The sequence below is a fragment of the Meriones unguiculatus genome, chromosome 17 (assembly GCF_030254825.1).
Source record: "Meriones unguiculatus strain TT.TT164.6M chromosome 17, Bangor_MerUng_6.1, whole genome shotgun sequence".
NCBI classification, from domain to species: Eukaryota; Metazoa; Chordata; class Mammalia; order Rodentia; family Muridae; genus Meriones; species Meriones unguiculatus.
Genome location: NC_083364.1, coordinates 20,802,783 through 20,823,691, shown reverse-complemented (window position 1 = coordinate 20,823,691; position 20,909 = coordinate 20,802,783). Strand labels below are relative to the sequence as shown.

Here is a 20,909-nt window from a genome sequence, read left to right as displayed (position 1 = left end):
ACATATGACATATGAAATATGTCTTCTGGGTATGTCATGATAAATGCATCATGAATTCACTGCAGCTGTGGTAACTGTGTAAGACCTGGGGTCTCACAGCTCAGGAGTTGAAGATCGCACCCTTCCCAGAAACTCCCACAGACCATGACTTGATGCAAAAGCAAGAGGTTTAATTTAACCATTGCACAATGGGGTCACCCCTGCCAGTCAGCAAAGAGTGGCACCAGGAGACAAAGGCCTTGGGTTTTTAAAAGAAAAAGTGTGGGAAATTTGAAGTTGCAGTTTTGGCAATTTAGGATTGGATGAGGAAGCTATAAAATAAGATAATTGGTTAGTCTTAGGTGCTCAAGCTTGGCCAGTCCCGCCAAGTGTAGACGCAGCTGCAATTGAAGGTGGGGGTGGTTAGCTCATCCTTGAAGATTAGGGCTGCAGGCTCTTGGCTGGAGGTCAGGAGCTACTCAGAAGAAGGATTGAGGTTGTCTGGGTTCGTTGCTAAGAAACATTATCTCGAAGACAAGGGTCTGGTCGTTCTTTTTGCTGAGTGAAGGTCATTGCTTTTTTTATATCTGTCCTCACAGATAGGGTCACATTTTTCCATTCTCTGGAAAGGTACTAAGAGGCTTTAGTTTAACCTGAACCTAAAACTTAAAACTATAGGCTTTAGAAGACATACAGGTTACAAAGTTAGCCTAACCCTTTCAGCTGTACATGATCAAGCCACAGCATCAACAAGAACAGGCCACGTCCCAGAAGAAGCACCCACTGGACTCATTTGGTTACAAGATAACTAGAATGTCAGGATGGGGGAGCGGGGAGGCCTCACTGGATTTGTCCAGAAGAGTGGAAGAAATAGGGTGGATATGATCAATGCATACATGGATGAAATTGTCAAAGAGTAAATAAAGGATAGATAAGTCACTCAGACAGGCAACAAATCATTTATTGAGAGCTGTTCTGTGCCCAGCACTTGATAGGCATTAGATGAGAATGCCTGGAGACCCACAGCAAAGGATGTAGGAGACAGAAACGTGGTAGCCACTTGTGCCACAAAAAAAAAAAGGAACATGCTCTTCTTAAGACTTGTGGAGCTTCAGAGGTGTGATGTACAGAATTCAAACCACTGCGGGGAAGTAACTTGTATTTCTCCTTGGTACATGGAACCCTTGGAATTAGGCTCCATCTATCCATGCTTTGTGTTAACAAGAAACTCCCCCCAACTCATGAGGCCCTAAATTTCCATAACCAGAGAGTGATTAAAAAGTAGGTTCCTGCACGCACTTACAATCCTCAAAATGTTGTTCCATAGTACAGTTTAAAGCAAGAAAAGATGTTAACCCTGGAAAACACAAGAGAGAATTACCTTAGTCAGAAGCAGAATTTACCCAAAAATGACCCAGTTTTATCTGTGAGTCATCAGCCTCACATGTACATGGAGATCAACATAGAAACAGACTACAAGCATGAACACTGAAATGCTAAACATGGTTGTTCTTTGTGACTCACTGAGTTGAACTAGCTACTTGTGTGAGCATATTTGTGGGTTTGGTAATGTACCAGAGCACAGGCAATTTACCAGTGGTACAGCACTAAGGAATGTGGCAGATGTGACGGTTAATTTTACCTGTCAACCTGACACACTCTGGACTCGCCTGGGAAGAGTGTCTCAGTGTGGGACTGTCAGATCAGGTTGGCCTATAGGTGTGTCTTGATTACCCTGACTGATGTGGGAATACCCACTCATCTTGGGTGGCTCCAGTTCCTAGAAAGGTGATTCTAAACTGCGTATGAACGTACAGAGAGTACTGAGAACTGCATACATACTTTAACTTGTTGCTCTCAAGCTCCTACTGCCATGAGTTCCCTGATGATGAACTGTTCTCTGTGACTGTGAGATAAAATAAACTCTTCCTCCATTAAGTTGTTTTGACAAGGTAGGCTGTCACAACCACAGGGAGCGAAACTACGACAGACCTATGTGACCAAATATTTGCTATGCATGAAGTGAATAGCAAGTCACAGCATGAGGTTATGTTAAAGCAAAAATTGATGCAAAATAATTTAAATACTGTATGTATGTATACAGACATATTAACATATATTTTATTTGCCATTTTATTCGTGTTTTAAACAAAATGATGTGTTTCTCTGTAACAGTTTCATGTACACACATCATCCACTTTTATCACATTGACCCTGCTATCCTGTCGTCAACACTTTCTGTTCCCAATGATCCTCTTTCTCCTCCCAAATGATTACACTTCTACTTTCACATCACTTATTGACACGAATTCTATATAATGACATACAGTATGTGATATCTGTACTTCTGTGTATAGGTTATTTCACTTAACACGATGATCTCCGGTTCTAACCATGTTTCTGAAAAATGACCCCACTTTCTTCTTTATGGCAGAATAAATTACCGCCTGTAACAGTTAACTCTGACTGTCAACTTGACAGATTCTAGAATCACTTGGGAGACATGCCTCTAGTCATGCCTGTAAGGGGTCATCTCCGTTACGTTAGCAGAGGTGGAAGACCCGCGCTACATGTTGCGCTACTATTCCGTGGGCTGGGAGACTGGACTGAATAAAAAGGAGAAAGTTAGCCAAGCACCAGCATTCGTTTCTCTGACTCCTTACTGTGATGTCATGTGACCAGCTGTCCCATGATCCCTGCTGCTATTACACCTTCACCATAATGGACTGTACCCTTGAATTGTCACAAAATAAACCCTTTCTTCCTTAAGCTGTTTCTATCAGGTGTTGTGTCCCAGCAACAACAACAACAACAACAAAAAAAAAAAAAAAAAAACAGCTGAGATACCTTCTTTGCCTAATCCACTCTCCTGTTAATGGATAGCTTGGCTGGGCACAGAACTTGGGAATATAAATTATCACATTCCTTTGAAGTAGTGATACTATCTCCCTGACAGCCTCCTTGGTCATTGACTAGAATAAAATCCTTAGCGTGCATATTCGTTTTGCATTTGTGGTTTAGGTTGCACAGTTAAAAAGCGGTAAAGGTGAGGTGTAAACCCAGGGATCCTGGCCCCAATACCCACATCCTGCAATCCTTCCAGTGAGCACACTTAGCAGCCGACAGGAGTGACAGAGGGTATTTTTCAGTATTGCTGGCCAGATGTGCCCCTTCTACTCAGCACTAGTGGAAAAAGCACAGGGTCTTACTATTTTGGAAGTAGATGGCATAGGTGACAGTAAGATCCCTGAAGTCCGGGAATAGGAGCTGAACTCAGTCTTCCTAGTGATGAGCTTCATGTATTCATCCCGAACCTAGTGATGGAAATACAAAAAAAAGCAAGGTAAATCAGGCTGGGAAATGACCCAGTCAGTAAGTTTGTTACGTAACATGAGGTCCTAAGTTTGGATCTACAGTCCCTGCATAACAACAACAACAAAAAAGAAACCATGGCGCTTTGTCCTAAACCAGACTCCTACATCAATCAACACACCAAGGGTCAGGGAACATCATAGAAAAGAAGGTAGAAAGAAGGTAAGAACTGGAGGAGGAGAAGAAGGGTGCTGAGAAATGCTGACTTCTCGACATGACATGTCCATCACACTCATGAACTCATGGCAGCTGTTGGTACCTACACAAGATCAAGACAACCAAATTCTAGCATACATTGGGTAGAGGACTCTAGGCCCCACCTCTTACTGAGGATTTATTGGCAATTGATACTTTCTAACAAAGAGAGACAGATTCTTTTCTGGAGATATGCTCTGATGGATGGCCCCACAACCATGAATATATGGAAAATACTAACTGGACTTAGTAGTTTGGGGTTTTTTTTTTGTTTTTTGTTTTTTTTTTTTTGTTTGTTTTTAAGTCATGAAACATGAAGTTGTTTGGGAAACATGTTAAGAGGAATCTGTGGAAGTTTGAGGGGAAGAATGGGAGTCGGTATGATCATATTTCATTGTGTATGAGTACTAAATTCTTGAGAATAAGAAAATTTATGGGGAATGAAGATGATTTCATACATCAGGGATCCAACTCCTGAGGAGGTGGAGACGGGAGAATGATTGCTGGGGCCTGCTGGGTGACCAGTCTAGCTCAACTGATACTCCAGGCTGTGAGAGACCCTGTCCCAAAAGACAAGATGGAAGAGCTAGAGAGAAGACTCAGTGGTTAAGAGTGTGGCCTGACTGACCGAGGCCCTCTGCATATATGTTACATTTGTCTAGCTTGATCTTCCTGTGGGACTCCTAACAGCAGGAGTAGGGCTGTCCCTGACTCTGTTGCCTGCCTTGGGGACCCTTTCCCCTAACTGGGCTGCCTCATCCAACCTTAACAGGGGAAGATGCTCCTAGTCTTGCTATAACTTCATATGCCAGAGCTCGTTAATATCTACAGGAAACCTCTTCTTTTCTGAAGAGAAAGGGACCAGTGGATGGGGAAGAAGAGGTGGGAAGAAAGCCTGGGAAGAGAGGAGAGAGAAAAAACTTTGCAGTCAAGATGTAAAGTTAATGAATTGATTGAAAATTTTTAAAAATACGAAAAAAAAGAGTGTGTCCCGTTCTTGCAGAGGACCCAAGTTCAATTCTTAACACCATATTAGGAGGCTCATAAACACCCACAACTCTAGCTCTAGGGGATCCAGCACCTTCTTCTGACCTCACAGGCACTATGTCCATATACACAGGTGAGGTGTCACATTCTTCTGAACATACTATCTGACTTCAAAAACATTGAACAGACCAAGTTAACAATATACCTTGAAATAACCTAAGACTATATCCTCAACCTTCCATCTCACATTGTACTCAGCATGTCTAAGTCTAATCTGCTTTTGAGAGAACAATTTAACCAACCTTACTATGCCTTGGTATCCATGTTCTAAGTCTTTTAACTCTAAACCAAAGGCATAGTCCAATAGCTCTGGGCCACGTCCTTGGCCCAGAATAATGTGTATGGTGTGTGTGTGTGTGTGTGTGTGTGTGTGTGTGTTCACATGGGCACGCATGTTTATCATTTGCTGAGAACAACAAACAGGTTGAAAGCAACCTGAAACAAAATAAATAACCCATAAGTGGAGGAAGTGACACGTGGATACAGGTTGAATTCTGGATGGTCTTCTGGGTTAGCTATGGTCAGTAAAGTAATTTATCCCCTAATAAAAGTCTGTCAAACATTTTTGTAAATAATTCCTTGTCCCTTTTCCATGCCAGGTCTCTGTGTTGTTCAGTAAATGCAGGCTGGTCCCTTTGTTACACAGAGACACACAGATAGACAACACACACAGGCAATACAGACAGATCTGACACACACACCATGGAGGCCAAAGAAGCCACAGCCCGCAGAGGGGAGAAGTGGAGCATTTACAATTTGGCTCTCTCTTAGTCTAACTGCTCCAAGAAGAGATCACACACATACACATCATTTTAAATATAGTACTAGAGGTGGGGGGGGCATGACAGAAGAAGATACCAAATGTCAGTCTCTAGCCCCCAGAGAAACAGGAGCACAAGTATGCACACAAATTAAACAAACAAAACACAAACACATGCAACACATCAAACACACACACATGCACACACAGAGACACATGTACACACACACACACACACACACCACAATCCTAGATATTGAAATTGGTCTACTACAAGCATGCACAGTGCGTGGCTTATGCAGGGAAGTGGGTACAAGGCAGGCAGCCTCTCATACCTGGCGGTTGAGCAGACAGTGAATGAGGAAGATGAAGGCCCCCTGCAGGCTATTGATGATGGTGAACAGGTATGCCATGACCCTTGCCATGGGGCCAAACTGGAAAATGCCCAGCACCCAGGAGCAGCCCAAGATGAAGATCTGGGCAATGGCCTTGAACGTCAGTAACCTGTAAGATAATGTTGACAAAATAAATTGTCTTGAGAGCTGGTAGGGTCTCCACGGAGAGACCTGGCACTGTCTGAAGATGACACCAACTGGCTCAACACCACACTACAAAAAAAGACAGAGGAAAGTTTACTCTCTCAGGGTAAATAAGTCACATCCTACAGAAAATTAAAATGCTGTTGTCCACAGATGCACGTGGATCCAAAGATGTGTATGTTGAATTGATCATTGGTTTAGCAATGAATGGCTAGAAGGGCCCATGTCCAGGTGGACCTCACTGTGTGTATGGTAAATACATGGTTATAAAGTACTGAGAGGTCCTTCTTTTATTGAGGCAAATTCACCATTTTAAGTACAAAAACTGTGATTCGGTACTTTGTAGTTCTAAGTTCTTTTATTATCTTAAAAATGAAATAAACACATACATGAAAGGAAACACCATAGATACAAAGCCTTCATTCTCTTTCCCCATCACTAAGAAAGACAACAACCAAATATTCATCAGAATATGGATAAATAGAATAAGCATAGATAGATATATGATAGATCAGATTTGGCATAGTCAATCATTGGACATATAGAATAAAAGCACAAGTGCAAGATAAAGAAAATGTGGCATGACCATTCAATGGAATATTATGCTGCCATAATAAGGAACGAAGCAGTGGTGTCTGACACAATATGGCTAAATTCTATAAACTTTATAATAAATAAAAACCCAGGCAAAGGCCATTTGTTGTATAGTTGAATTGATTTAGATATCAAGAATAGATTAAGAGAGGGACAGAAAGATAAAGACAGAGAACAAATGGTAAGGCAATTTTGTAAAATATTAATAATCTGTTATTGAGAATGGTCTAGGCTTGGGATCAGTTAGTTAATGACTGATTCATTCACTAATTCTCTTATGAGACATGCACCCTCTCTGTGCTTCACACTGTCAATGTGGCTCAGGTTTCATACTGTCTTCCCAGCCCTAGAAAGAGGTTCTAGGCTAGACCATATGGCATCCTGAGTAATCCTGCACTCAGGAATCATAGACTTCGGACCTGCTTTCCTACAGAAGAGTCTTCTCAGCATAGACAAATATTTTAAGTGTTATGAGCCTTCTGATGTTGTGTGCTATGTGCATATGTCTTTTGTGCATTCACGTGTGTGACGTGTGCAATATGTGTGTGATATGACTGTATTATGCATTGTATGTGTGTGTGCATTTGCATGTGTGAATGGATGTGCAATTATGTATGCATATGCATGCATGTGAATGCATTATGTATGTGCATGTGAGTGTGTGGGTATGCGCATATGTATATATGCATGTTGTGTAGGCATGTATATGTGAACTTGGGTGTGTGAGCATGGTGTGCATATGTGTGTATTGTGAGAATGTATGTGTGCATATATCCATAATTGTGTGTATTTGTGTTGGTGTATGTCTATGTTTGTGTGAGCATGCATGTGTGCATGTGCATGTATGGTCATGTTTCTGAGTGTGCATGTGTGTGCATGTATGTGTTTGTCCATATTTTTATGTGTTTCTGAATATGTCCATGTTTGTGTGTGCGGATGTTTATGTGCATATGTCCATGTTTGCATGCATTGTGCATGTGGGCCCATGTTTGTGTGTGTATCCATTGTGCATGTGTGCCTATGTTTGTGCGTGTGTCCATTGTACATGTATGTCCATGTTTCTGCGTGTGTGCATGTGCAGTGCTCACACTGAATACATCAACAGTTGTGATCTATAAAAGGCTCAGTGTTCTCAGCAACTGTGGCAATGATGTATGAGCTACCTAAAGCAAATCATGTCAGTATCCCCTTTCTACAGATGAGGAAACTGAGCTTTGTAGGGGTCCTGTAAGGTACTGTCACACAAGGCATGAATGTGTGTGAATCCTTGAAGATGTGCGAAGTCTGACATCTGGACTCTATTATTTGACACAAGCCTCATCACTTCTCTGTAGTGAACATACAAAAAGTGCTCAGAGACTGTTTCTCAATGGAGAAAGTGCTTGCTGCACACCTGTGAAGGCCTGAATTCAAAGCCTGAGAACCCACATAAACCCAGCGCATCACACGAGCATCTGTAACCCCAGTGCCCTGAGGAGAGATGGGAGAAGACATGAGACTGGGACCCACGGTATCTTCCAACTCCTATGTGAGTGCCATGGCATGCAGGCACCTTCACATGAACACAGTACACAGAAGGGTGAGTGGTGAGACTTTGTCAAAGGAAAGGGAAACGAATGAAGGTAAGAAAGAGGCTGCACCTGGTGTCCTTGAGCTTAGAGACTTCTGAGCTCACACTGCAGAGATTCTGCCTCAGCACCCACAGTGTCCAGGCAAGGAGGATGGAGTTTATCTGCAAGGTCAAGCAGAGACTGTATGAACCAAACACACAGACCGAACACAGATACTCCATCTACACATAGAACTCTGACCTCTAGCAACCAATCCAGGATGCCAGGATGCCAGGTTGTGATCCTGGATTTGCAGGCCCAAACAGTCAGGGCTTGATTCATAACTGACAGCTTCCCAACTGACAGAAGTCTCTTCTTCCGATTTAGGATGAGTAGCCAAACACCAGTGTCACCCCTGACTGGCCACATACAACACACCACATGTAGCTAGCCAACCAGCTGCTTCCCCATGTCACAGCCTCCAAAGCCCATTTCTTAAGCACTGAAAGTGGTCTCTTCCTGCCTGTTGCTGAATCTACAGTGTGAGTGATGGTGGCGCACACCTCAACTGTAACACTACAGCAACCTCACAACAAAGTCTTTGTTGTTCCCATAAAGCTTTTTTTTTTAATTTGCACCAGCTGTTTCCATCATTTAAGTTATAACTGAAACCAAGGTTGATGTCATAGACTATGACACTGGAAAAATGGCTCAGTCTCTTCAAAGGTGATCCTTCGGCCTTCTCAAAGTGGTGTGATGGCTGGTATTAACTGTCAGCCTCTAGAAAGCAAGCCTTCAGGAATACCTGTAAGGGACTGTCTAATTGATGTTTAGTCTCTAAATATCCTTGTGGAGGACTATCTTGACTAGTGGGAAGACTCAGCTACTGTGGGCAACACCATTCCCTAAGCAGAGGCTTATTGAAGTATGAGAGTGGAGAGAATGAGCTGAGCACAATGTGCCCTAAGTCATTGCTCAGTGCTCTTGACCATGGGTGTGATGTGAATAAGTATTTCTAGTTTCTTTGGTCTTCACTTCTCACAATGATTACCTATTACTTTGTAACTGTGAGCCAAATAAACCCTTTCTCCCTTAAGTTACTTTGGTTAGAATACGGAGAGGTAGAATATAATTATAATAATTTTCTCCTTCCCTTTTCTTCCTCCAACCCCTCTCATAAACCCCTCTCTGTAAAATTCATGGCCTCTTTTTTTATTTATTGTTGTTACATACATATGTGTAAATGTATACATACACACACACACACACACACACACACACACGCACATTCCTAAATGCAACCTGCTCAGTCTGTGTAATGTTACTTGTATGTATGTTTTGAGAGCTAACCATTTGGTATTGCTCAATTGGACCAATTGCTATGCTCGTTCTTGGGAATAGAATTCCTGTACTTAATGCTCATGGAACATTGTGGAAGAAGAAAAATAGATAAATAAAGATTCAATGAGCCAGAGGATCAGGAAGTTGCCTGTGAGGTTATATCTCCTAATAATGTCAGAAATAGCATCCATAAAGTTTCACCAGTATGGCTGGAGAAGCATGGACCAAACAAGAATAACAATGGGGATGGCAAAGCAGATGGGGGAAATATCCTTACAGAAAGAACTACTGATAACTCAGGGATGCCAAAAATGGGAGGAAAAAGCAAGGCATTTTACCACAACAATGAGGAAGAGAACCAAGGCAGTGTTGTTCACATACGCCATAGACACAGGTTTCTCCGTTGGCAATCCTGACATCTGGGGTCAGATCACCTTTGATGTGGGATGCAGTTTCCCCCGTACCCTGTAGTTTATTAAGCAATATCTTGGACACTGTGTGTCAGAGCCAGTGATAGCCTCCCTCCTTGTTGCTGTGACAGCAACAACAAATCCCTATACTTTCCTATGTGCCCCTTGAAATGCAAAACTGCCCCAGTGATCAGGACAGACTGGAACGGCTATGGTATAGGGGGATTGTTTTTCCTGACAACTAAAACTTCTAGGAGGAAATACGATTTGGAAATTGATGAAATAAACACTTCAGCTTCCTTCATGCTAGCCACCATCCATAGTTCCAAAGGGCTCTGTGCTGGGCAGGAAAGAGCAGTCATCAACAGTCTGACCGCACAGAACCCTGTATAAAGTTAACACAATACCACCCCGCCAGGCAAGACATGCCCACTGATGCAATAGTGGCATGACAGTTTTGGAAGTGCCTAACTACTTCCTAATTGGACCTGAATTCCACCCCATGAGAATGATATGTGAAATATAAAAATACTTTAAATTTTTAAGAGATACTCATTTCATTATTTTATTCCCATTATTTCTCAGACCTACTGTGTTTTAAGGAGTATCCAATGCCAGGCACTGTCCTATCTTGAAATCACAAGGTCTGATTCCCAAAACCACCCTGAATGACAGGCCTGGCATTATAAGGGAGAAGAAAATGCTTTGCTAGAGCCAAACTAGTGAGCATACAGGAAGGCCATAAGGGGGACATTAGGGAATGTGACAAAGCTGGGTGGAAAAGGATCATGATTGTATAACAATCTCCTTCAAGTTAAAAGAGTCTGTCCTACAGGCAAGATTCAGAAGACAAACAACTCACAAATCTCAGGAACCTGCTTAAATTTACAATATTTACCAACCCCATCCCTGTGTTATAGAAACATTAATCAACTCCTGGGAAGGGAGTCTCTCCAATCTGCCAACTGCCTGGTGTCATAGAAGGACATTTGCGAGCTCTTTCATGAGTTGTCCCCCAGTTTGGGGTGGACTTTCCAATGATTCTGCTGCCTTCAAGCCATCTATGCTCAGGGTTACCCCACCAATGTTCCTGTATGTAACCCCAGAAAGTTCATTGGGCTGCCAAGCTGGACAGTGGTAGAATCATTACTTTGGCATGTCCTGGATTCCCTATCTGGAGTAAGCCGACACTTGTTTACACCCTCCCAGGAAAGGCCATCCCACAACCAGACAATCCTGGTTGAGGAGATGGCAGCCATTGTGCTGGCTAGTTTTATGTCAACTTGGCACAAGCTAGATTAACCTGAGAGAAGGGGGTCTTCATTGAAAAAATGCCTCCATAAGAGCAGGCAGCAGTCAAGTCTGTAGGACATTTTCTTGGCTGATAACTAATGGAGGAGGTCCCAGATCATCGTGACTGGAGTCATCCCTGGGCTGGTGGCCCTGGGTACCATAACAAAGCAAGCTAAAAAAGCTCTGAGGAGCAAGCCAGTAAACAACACCTCTCCATGGTCTCGACATTAACTCCTGCCTCCAGGTCCTTGCCCTGCTGAGATCTTGCCTTCACTGCCTTTGATGGTGAATTTTTATACGGAACTCTGAATGAAATAAACTCCATCCTCCCCAAGATGCTTTCGGTCGTGGTGTTTAATCCAACAATAGTAACCGTAACTGAGACAATCACCTTGAAGACAGAAGAAAAACCATAGATTTATCAAGGTGTCCTCATCAAATGGAGAAATTTAGAGGAAAGCATAAAAGGGAGAATGGTGATGAACAGAAGTATATCAGGGTCAATTTTGGCTTTTAGGAATATCAAATTCTGAAAACCAGTCACTATCAACTGCTAAAAGACATTCTCCTAGATTCACAGCTAAGTTTCTAAGATCATGAAAGAAAAAATCAGATTCACAAATGAGTCATAGCTGTAGAGCCAAAATATGAGAGTCATCAGAGATGTCTAACCTTCTGACATTGTGATGTAAGGTTGCCACCCACAATTACATTGGGCTTCACTCATCACTAGTCTGAGGCACATGCAGCCCACAGGCTACATATTGTACACACCTGACACCTACTACAAATGAGAATTCTGACTCCCTGGGGTTTTGACAGTCATTTGTTAAATAAAGGGGATGCTTTTGGCTCCATATAAGGGAAGACGATCACCACATAAAGCCAGGACCACATTGCTAATGAAATGGCAATCTAGAACAAAAATCCTGGCAAAGAGAAGAAAACAAGTAAGGACAAAAGGGAGAGACCAAGATGGCAGCCAGTAAAAGGGAAATATCAGCAAAAGGGGGGAGGAGGAAAAGAAAAAGGGAAGCAATGAGAAGAGAAGGCCACTGAATAGATCCATTCTTCATGCTATTTTGAGAGTTTGATCCATCATATCAAATTTCAAGTCTCCAAACCTAAGATAACAAAATAGATGTTGTTCATTATTAGTGTACTCCTAAGATACTACTCACACCTGCAGATTGAAAATAACCTATAAGACCTCACTACATTCCTGGAGGGACATATCCTCTACTACCCCAAGAATGTTACATCATTCTGAGCTTACAACTAACTACTGTCTCTTTTTTTCCCCACACTACACATTTTGACATTTTTGTCAAAAAAATTAAATTAGGATAGTTTGTCTTCTTATTCTGGATCCTCTATTGGTTTGTTTTGTGTCAATTTTGGGCTGCCTTTGTCACTATGGCTTTGCAGTATAATTTGAGGTCAATATAATTTGTGATAACTCCAATTGTGTTCCTTCTCCTTAGGACTGATTTTGTTATTTGTGGCCTTTTGTACTTGTTACTATTATGGCAGCCCACTTCTGGTTTGCCTAGCAACCAATGATGTCATCAAATGTCACCAGCCAGGTAGCCCTGGCAGACATGGTTACGTTGCTCCTTAAAGGGACCAACCCACCACCTCTTTCCCTCTCTCTCTCTCTCTCTCTCTCTCTCTCTCTCTCTCTCTCTCTCGGCTCTTGTACCCTCTTACCCTCCCCCCCCTCTCTGTTGGGGTGCCTCTCTCTCTTTCTGCCATCACATCTTCCTCTCTTCTCTCTCTCTTTTCAACTCCATCTAATAAACCTCTTTCATATAAAATCTGCTGTGTACTTCATCATTATTTAATTTGGTCCTAATAGTAGTTCCATGTAAACTCTTCAATTATTTTTTATACATCTGTAAAGGATTTTGATGAAAATTTCACTGAATATGTAGATTACTTTTGGTAATAAAACCTAGCCATTTTCACTATATTTGTCCTGCCAATTCAGAAGCATGGAAGGCCTTTCTACAATCTAGAATAAACTACAAATGACAAGGAAACACAGCACTATGGGTGACAGCTAGCAGAAACATCATTTGATAAGAAGTGGAGGCTGGATGGAAGGCAAATAGGCAAAGAGATGGGGTTTTCCACAGTTGGCTTTGACCATCAACTTGGCACAGCATGCAGTCACCAGAGACAAAAGTCTCAGTTGAGGGGTTGCCCAGGACAGATTGGTCTGTGGGAATGTCTGTAGGGCACCGTCTTGATTGCTTATAGATGTTAGAGGATGAATCCCAGGGTAGGAGGTTCCATTCCCAAAGCAGGTGGTCCTGGCATGTGTACAAAGCTGGCTAAGCAAGAGTCTTGCCTGGGCCAGCAAGCACCATTGCTTCATGGATTTCTACTTCAAGTTCCTGCCTGTGTTCTCATCCTGACTTCCCTTGGTGATGGACCATGATATTGTCTTAGTTAAGGTTTCTATTGCTTCAGTGAAACAGCATGACCAAAAACCAAGTTGGGGAAGAAAGGGTTTATTGGGCTTACACTTCCATATCACTGTTCACGACTGAAGAAAGTCAGGACAGGAACTCAAACAGGGCAGGAACCTGGAAGCAGGAGCTGATAGATGGAGAGGCCATGGAGGGGTGCTGCTTCCTGGCTTGCTCCCCATGACTCTGTCACTCTGAGTTTTTACAGAACCCAGGACTACTAGCCCAAGCATGGCACCACCCACAAAGGGCTAGGCTCTTCCCCACCAACCACTAATTAAGAAAATACCCTACAGCTGGATTTTATAGAGGCATTTTTCTTAATTGAATTAATTTCTTAATTTTCTTAATCTCCTTTCAGATGACTCTAGCTTGTGTCAAGTTGACATAAAATTAGCGAGGATATGCCTGTAAGCCGAAATAAACCCTTTTCTCTCCTGATATGTTTTTGGTCATGGTATTTTATTGCAGCAACATAAATAAAGTCACTTGGATTCTGCTTATTTTTCAAAATTTCCTGTCTAATTTTTTCTAATCATGACCATTGCTCCTTACGTCCTTCCTTTTCTTTCTTTCTTTTGTATACAGGGCCTTTCTACGTAACAATTTAGCCCTTGCTGGTTTAAAACTTAATTTGTTATGTAGACCAGGATGACCTCAGACTGAAAAACATCTCCCTGCTTGTATATACTAAGTGCAGTTAAATTCTTTTTACTTTGTCTTCCATTCAACATCTAGACCTAGAAGAGAATGACAGCTCTATTCCCCCTAAAACAGAAAGCATGAGTAAGAAAGGTTGTTGGCCCTCCTACACATTCCATACCTGAGCGTGAATGAAAAGTGACAGATAGATACATTACACCCTAACTCAGAAATCTCAAGAACTGAGACTCTTAGGAAAGAGTTTTGAGAGTATCAAGATTTGCAGAGTGATGACACTTTCTAACTGGGCTCTCCTTTGTCACCAAAATGTACTTGAGCAAATGTTTTCCTTACTGTGATGATCGTGCAGACTGGTCCCAGGAAACTCCAGATGAACCCAGTTTCTGTGTTCAGCCAGCAGCTGTAGAGAAAAACACAGGAGCCATGAGCATTTGTCTCAGACACTGCTTGGCAATTGTGCATCCTGCAGAACACTGCAGAGTGAGATTTATTCCAAAATTCTGATTGCGGGGTGGATGTGTCCCAATGTCATACGGGCCAAAATACACCCGGGCAAATACTCCTGAGACCTCTGTCTAGAATGGGTCCAGGGTAATGATAAGTTCAGAACTTTCTTTTTGTGTAACTCTCCGCTAGCACACTGAGCCATTCAAACCTCAGCTCCGACAATCCCTCCAGTAAAAACTCATTACGGATCATCAAGGTCTTATAATTGTTCTACTCCCTCGCCCTCGGTATTCCCCCGGCCTCAGGTGCAGGAGTGCTTTGTAGATGTATGAGTTGGGACTGGGCCCCACAACTCTGAATTTTGATTGGTTGTGATTTTCTATTGTAGTCTCTGTCACACAGAGAAGCTTCCTTGGTGAGGAGTAATAACGATATTTATCTTTGGACATGAGGACAAATATTTAGAATATGGTTAGAAAATATACTAATTTAATAAAGTATTGGTTGTAGGTTCTCCTCCAAGATCCATGACTTCACTAGCCCTGGATAGTTGGCTAAGTTTCTAGTACCAGCAGTGATTTCTCACTTGTTAAGTGGGTCTTTTCTTTTAAAACTTTTTATTGATTCTTTTTAAATTTCATATCATTCACCCAATCCCACTTATTTCTCTACCCCTACATATTCACCCTCTGCCATTGCAACTTCACCCCAGAAGAATAAATAAATAAATAAATAAATAAATAGATGTTGCACTGTAGAAACTGAAAGGAGTCAGACAGCACACCCTTTTGACCAAACAGCTTTCCTTGCAAATGTTCACTGCAGTGAGTCAATGGTCTGGTTTAAGACCTCTGGCTTCAGCTACACTAACAACACTGGATCCTCCTCTTGGATATCCTGTTGTTGCTCTGTGTTGTGGAGATCTTGAAGCTTTGGTTCTGGAGCACTAGCCCCTTCACATACTCCAGCAGTTTATAGATGACAGATGTTAGGGTTGGCCAACTCAAAGCCCTGGATCTGGGCCTGGGTAGTAGCTGAGTTGATCAACATGACAGCTCTCCAGTGCTCACAGCAGCTGGTCCAGCTCTCCAGCACTGCCCAGTTGAGGGGTGGGAGACAGCTCTCCCACTCTCATGTCCTCAGAACTGGCTCTCCTGTGCCCACAGCACCAGGACCAGCTCTCAGTGGAGGTGCAGGGCCTGTGTTGAGTGAGTCTTAAGTCCAACTAGAGACTGTTGGTTACCACCAAGATACGCATATCAGTGTTGCACCTATAAGGCTATCATGCCATGTATCATTGTTGTAGTTCATAGGGTTCATATGGGGGAAAGCCCATAAGGTCTCACCCTACACAGACAATTATAGGTAAAACTAAGGAATGCCAAGAGTGGGAAAAATAATCTTCTTTAGGGAAGAGCATACCAATCCGTTATCCAATAATAAATACCCAGCCATAAAAACATACATACAAGTAGCATTATATAAACTAATAAAGTTTTATTTATGAATTTAGGAAAACAGTCAAATTAGCCCAACTTGACACTCTCATCCTGGGAAATTGCAGTTGTATGTCCTTTACTTAAAGGGCATACATCAAATTCTTTACTATAGTAAACTATTGTTAAAACAGCATTTCATGTTCATGATAAGCCCTGATTTCAAGGACACATTTTCATATTTTTCTTTAAGTAAGTTAAAAATGTTGGGGTCCAGGGTGAGTTGACTATCTAACTGACAGCTCTTACACTCTCCCTTGGCACCCCTGTTGCCTTGAACAAAGGACTGCTAGTCAAGCATCTTCCCTCATGTTAACCCAGTTACCTTGAGTACACCATGAGGCCCCACTTCTTATTGAAGATATGAAGGTAGCTAATAGTTGTTAAGAGAGAGGCATTTTCTTCATTGCCCACAACCCTGTAAATAAACCCTCACCCATACTCTATAAATAACCCCAATTAAAATTATGAGGTCACCCTACCCCCCAAAAATGACCTGAAAGTAGAAGGGGGCTTATTGGGAAGATGAAGATTAGTAGGGTCAGTTGGCCATTGTCTGAATTAAGTTCACTGATGTGGGAAAACCCAGACCACTGTGGGTAGAATCATTCTCTAGAGAGAACCTCCTAAACTGTAAGAGTGGGAGAATGGAGCTGAGTAGAAGCAAGTAAGCATGTGTGTATTTGTTTCTCTCTTCTCTTCACTGTGAATGCCATGTGACCATATATTTGAAATTCCTGCTTTGGCTCCTCACAACGATGGACTATAACCTATAACTGCAAGCTGAACTAGATCCCTTACTCTTTTATGCTCCCTTTTGCTAAAGTAGTTTAACAGAACCACAGAAATGAAATTCCAACCTGAGTACTTCAGAGCCATAAATCTCTGAATTCTACAGCCTGGAGCTTAAAGCTATAGGCTTAAAGCATTGGCTTTGAACACCCATGGGCCCATGACTTCTACCCTGGAAATGTGTCTTCTTGCCTATATACATTACCCATTAGGGTCAAGTGAAAAGCCTCCATCTGGTCATTTGGTGACTCCAGATCACTGCTGGAGTCAGTGCTCTGAGTGATCATGTAGGTATTCTGTGGTTGGCATGTTATTCCAGGTAATGTTTTTAACTCAATACAAATTATAGTCATTGAGAAGAGAAAACCTCAGTTGAGAAACTGCTTCCATCAGATTGGCTTGTAGGCATATGTGTGTGTTGTTTTCTTAAACACTAATTGATGCAGGCCAGAAAGCATCATTTCTCCATGGTTTCCACCTCCAGGTTCCTGCTTTGAGTCTCTTCCCTGACTCCCTGTACATTAAATATACTGGGAGTATATTTACAATATATAAATATATATTTAAAATATATAAATATTTACAATATAATAAATAAATGGCCTGTACATTAAATATACTTCAAAGTATATTGACAATAAAACCTTCTTCCCTATATTTTATTATCCCTATCATTATTGTCATGGCATCAATCAAGGTAGCTAGTACAGTTATCATCATGAAGCCTGGCAGCAAGGTCTTCATAAAGAAAGAAATGACACTCACCGATTATACATCCCATAGCCCCATGGCTGTACACTGGCAGAGATCACAACCACCAAAACTGGGAGTCCATAACCAAAGGCACAAAGGTGCAGCATCTTGATGTTGCGTGAGCTGAAATAATTCACAACCTTCAGGTTTCTCACCATCAGGAAGAGCATCACTGCCTCTACCAGCATCCAGAAGAAGCAGGCAAGGAAAAGATAGTGTAGAAATCCCGCAATGATAGCACAGGTCATCTGCAGAGGAGAAATTTGCAGGTCAGGATCCCCCAACGCAGACAGAGGGTTGAGGTATGAGAGCAAGGGAAGGATCGGTTTTCTCAAACAACTCAGCCTGTTTCCCAGTGAGCATAAAGTAGTCACCCATCTAAAAGCAGTGAGGTGAGGACCTTGGCTAAGTATCCAAAAAAACTAACAGAGAAAGGTTTAATGTCAGGTAATGGAACCAATCAAGGGAAGGATAAGATGGCTGCTTGAGACTCCAGGTGTACTTCCTCCAGGGTTCCCTCAGCTGAAAGTAACCCTAGAAAAAGTCAGGGTACATAAGCAAAGGACAGTTAAGGGAAGAAGGGATTCCACAGTGCAGCTTCCATCTGTGACGGGACTGGTCTCTGCAGTGATACAACTCTTTAGGAGTCATCCATACTCCTCTAGGTGACCCTGTGCTCTGTAAACAAGTCCACTATGTGCATTCATTCACCAACTGGACTTGTATGGACTCTTTTCTTTGGTCTGTCATCAATCAGTGAAGCCTTTGCCCACTCTGTACCCACTCCATAGGTCCCACCCCAGCATCCTTACAAAAGCCAGGCATGGAGATGCATACCTGTAGCCTCAGCAACAGGAAGCAGGGACAAGGATTACCTGGGTATCACTACCTAGCCAGCTTCTCCTACTTGGTGAGTTCCACACCAATGAGAGATCCTTCTCAAAAAGGAAGGTCAGGCCAATGAGATGACCGAGATAACCAATGCACTTGCTGCCAAGCTTGATCATATGAAAGGAGAGGACTGACTCCTGCAATTTGACCTATGATTTCCATGAATTGTGCATACCCATATGCATGCACATATTCAAACACACACAAAAATGATATATAATATTTTGAAGCAAGCATGGAGAGATACTTCTGTTGCTAAAGCACTTGCTACACAAGTGTAAAGACTGGACCAGAATTTAGATACCCAGAACCCACATTTGTGCTAAAGGGTCATAGTGGCTCATCTGTTATTCCAACCCTGGAAGGAAGCCTGCTAGTGAGACCAGCCATGATGGCCAGCTCTGGTTTGACTGAGAGACCTCACTTCAGTGAAAAATGTGCAAGAGTGGTGAAGGATTGATTCATTTCTTCCGGCCTCCACATGTATATGCATTCCACACATGGAAGAAAAGGCTGGAGTAAACCTTTTCTTCTCAAGCTGCTTTTGGTCATGGTCTTTATCACAGTTATAGAAAGAAAACTAAAACACTGTCAGGAGACACTGTAAAAAGCCCATGGAAGGGAGCTAGATAGTGATGAGCAGAGGAGGAACATGGGCAGGAGGTACAGCTGGATGGTAACACAGCCCAAGGGTCACAAACCTGGTTGTCAGTCTTGTCTAGACCCGTGAGGAAGAGAATCTTGGCCAAGAAGAGACACACACAAAGATGCAAGTGCATGTAGGTGTTGTGGTTCTGAACAGCATGGCACAGCAGGAAGGTGGCCATGGCCAAGGCGAGGCATACCAAGGAGATGACCGTACCCACGAGACTGATGATGTACAAGGAGAATTCCATCTATCAGGAAGAAGAGCCATTGTTGACCTTGCAATAGAACTGAAATTCACCCTCACTCCCAGAAGGAAAAAAATACCTTACCCAGGCCTCCTGAGCTAGTAGGAAAGTTCAGGATTTCTGTCTTCTGGTCCCAGAATGATCTGAGTGTTATCCATGACAGTCTGATCAATCTGATAGCATCCCTGAGTTACTCACCCCCAATTCCTAGTGTTTGCTTGGCTGTCCATACTGGAGAGGACATCTACAAACTACAAACTACAATTCCTCTTGTCACAGAGGTCCTGGATGTAGTATAGATTCTCCATGTAATATAGACAGAGACATTTCAGGAGACAGAAAAGGGGAAACTACCATACACCTGTAGACCAGGTGAGCTGTGACCAAATTCCACACTCAAACTTTTTATACCCCCATTGTTTAGGGATAGAGCACACATGACACTAGCAATTTCTGCACCCTTTGTGTTGAGCTGTGAGGGATCACCTCCATCCTTTCCAATATTTTTGTGCTCAAGTAAGTCCCCACCACTTGAAACATCTGAAGCTGTTCTGTCTCTGGGACTGAGCACTAACCAAGATGACAGTATCTGAGACATTTCAACTTAGATTGAAAGTATCAGTCATTTCCCTATATTGTTCATTGATGAATAAAATTTAATAAAATTTAAAACTTATGGTGCCTTCTCTGTGTCAAAGATAATTCTAGCCAGACGGACATGGTGGCACATGCCTGTAATCCCAGCATTTGGGGAGGCAGAGGCAGGCAGATCTCTAAGTCTGAGGCCAGCCTGGTCTACAAAACGAGTCCAGGCTACACAGATAAACCCTGTATCAAAAAACATATACATAATTCTATCCAGTGTATCACAGTCCTCTACACAACATTGTCACAAACCTGTTTAAAAAGAACTGCCCACGATTTTGTCAGCTCCCAGGCATAAGAATTGTGATGATACATAAATGCCTGTTTACTAATCAGTAAAACAGGAGTGTAATAATAACTGTTTTTGGTTTTTGCATATCTGTATATGTGTGTGCACATATGTGCATACAGGTGCATGTACACATGTGTTCACATAAATGTGGAGGCCAGAGGACAACCTCGGGTGCCACAATAAGGAATACTGTCCACAGGATATCTCCTTGGCCTGGAGCTCACCAACAGTGAGTCCCAGGGATCCACTTGTCTCTGCCTTCCCTACTGGGGAGATTTCAGGCCTGCATCACCATCCCTGGCTTTTTACACGGGTCCTAGGGAATGGCAACTTGTGTACTCAGATCCTTTTGCAACATTTCAAGCACTTGACAGACTCACCCATCTCCTCAGCCTATGGCTGCTTTACATGGTCATTTCTGTGGGGTCACAATAAATTCATACAAATACTTATAAATGTGTCTTATGATGTTAATTGTGTATT

At 42.4% G+C, this 20,909-nt stretch overlaps 1 protein-coding gene across 5 annotated transcripts in view; it reads right to left on the bottom strand.

The window, feature by feature from the left end:
- Positions 1-922: 922 nt before the first annotated feature.
- Positions 923-20,909, bottom strand: part of Adgre1 (adhesion G protein-coupled receptor E1) — an 88,113-nt gene continuing 68,126 nt past the window's right edge. For all 5 annotated transcript variants that reach the window (XM_021663624.2, XM_060371343.1, XM_060371344.1 and 2 more), the window contains 7 exons: positions 19,298-19,492; positions 17,718-17,953; positions 14,551-14,617; positions 8,127-8,218; positions 5,689-5,857; positions 3,189-3,293; positions 923-1,336 (listed from right to left, as the gene is read on the bottom strand). In XM_021663624.2, the coding sequence (XP_021519299.2) occupies positions 1,331-1,336; positions 3,189-3,293; positions 5,689-5,857; positions 8,127-8,218; positions 14,551-14,617; positions 17,718-17,953; positions 19,298-19,492 (870 nt within the window). In that variant the 3' untranslated portion in view covers positions 923-1,330. The remainder of the gene's footprint in view (positions 1,337-3,188; positions 3,294-5,688; positions 5,858-8,126; positions 8,219-14,550; positions 14,618-17,717; positions 17,954-19,297; positions 19,493-20,909) is intronic.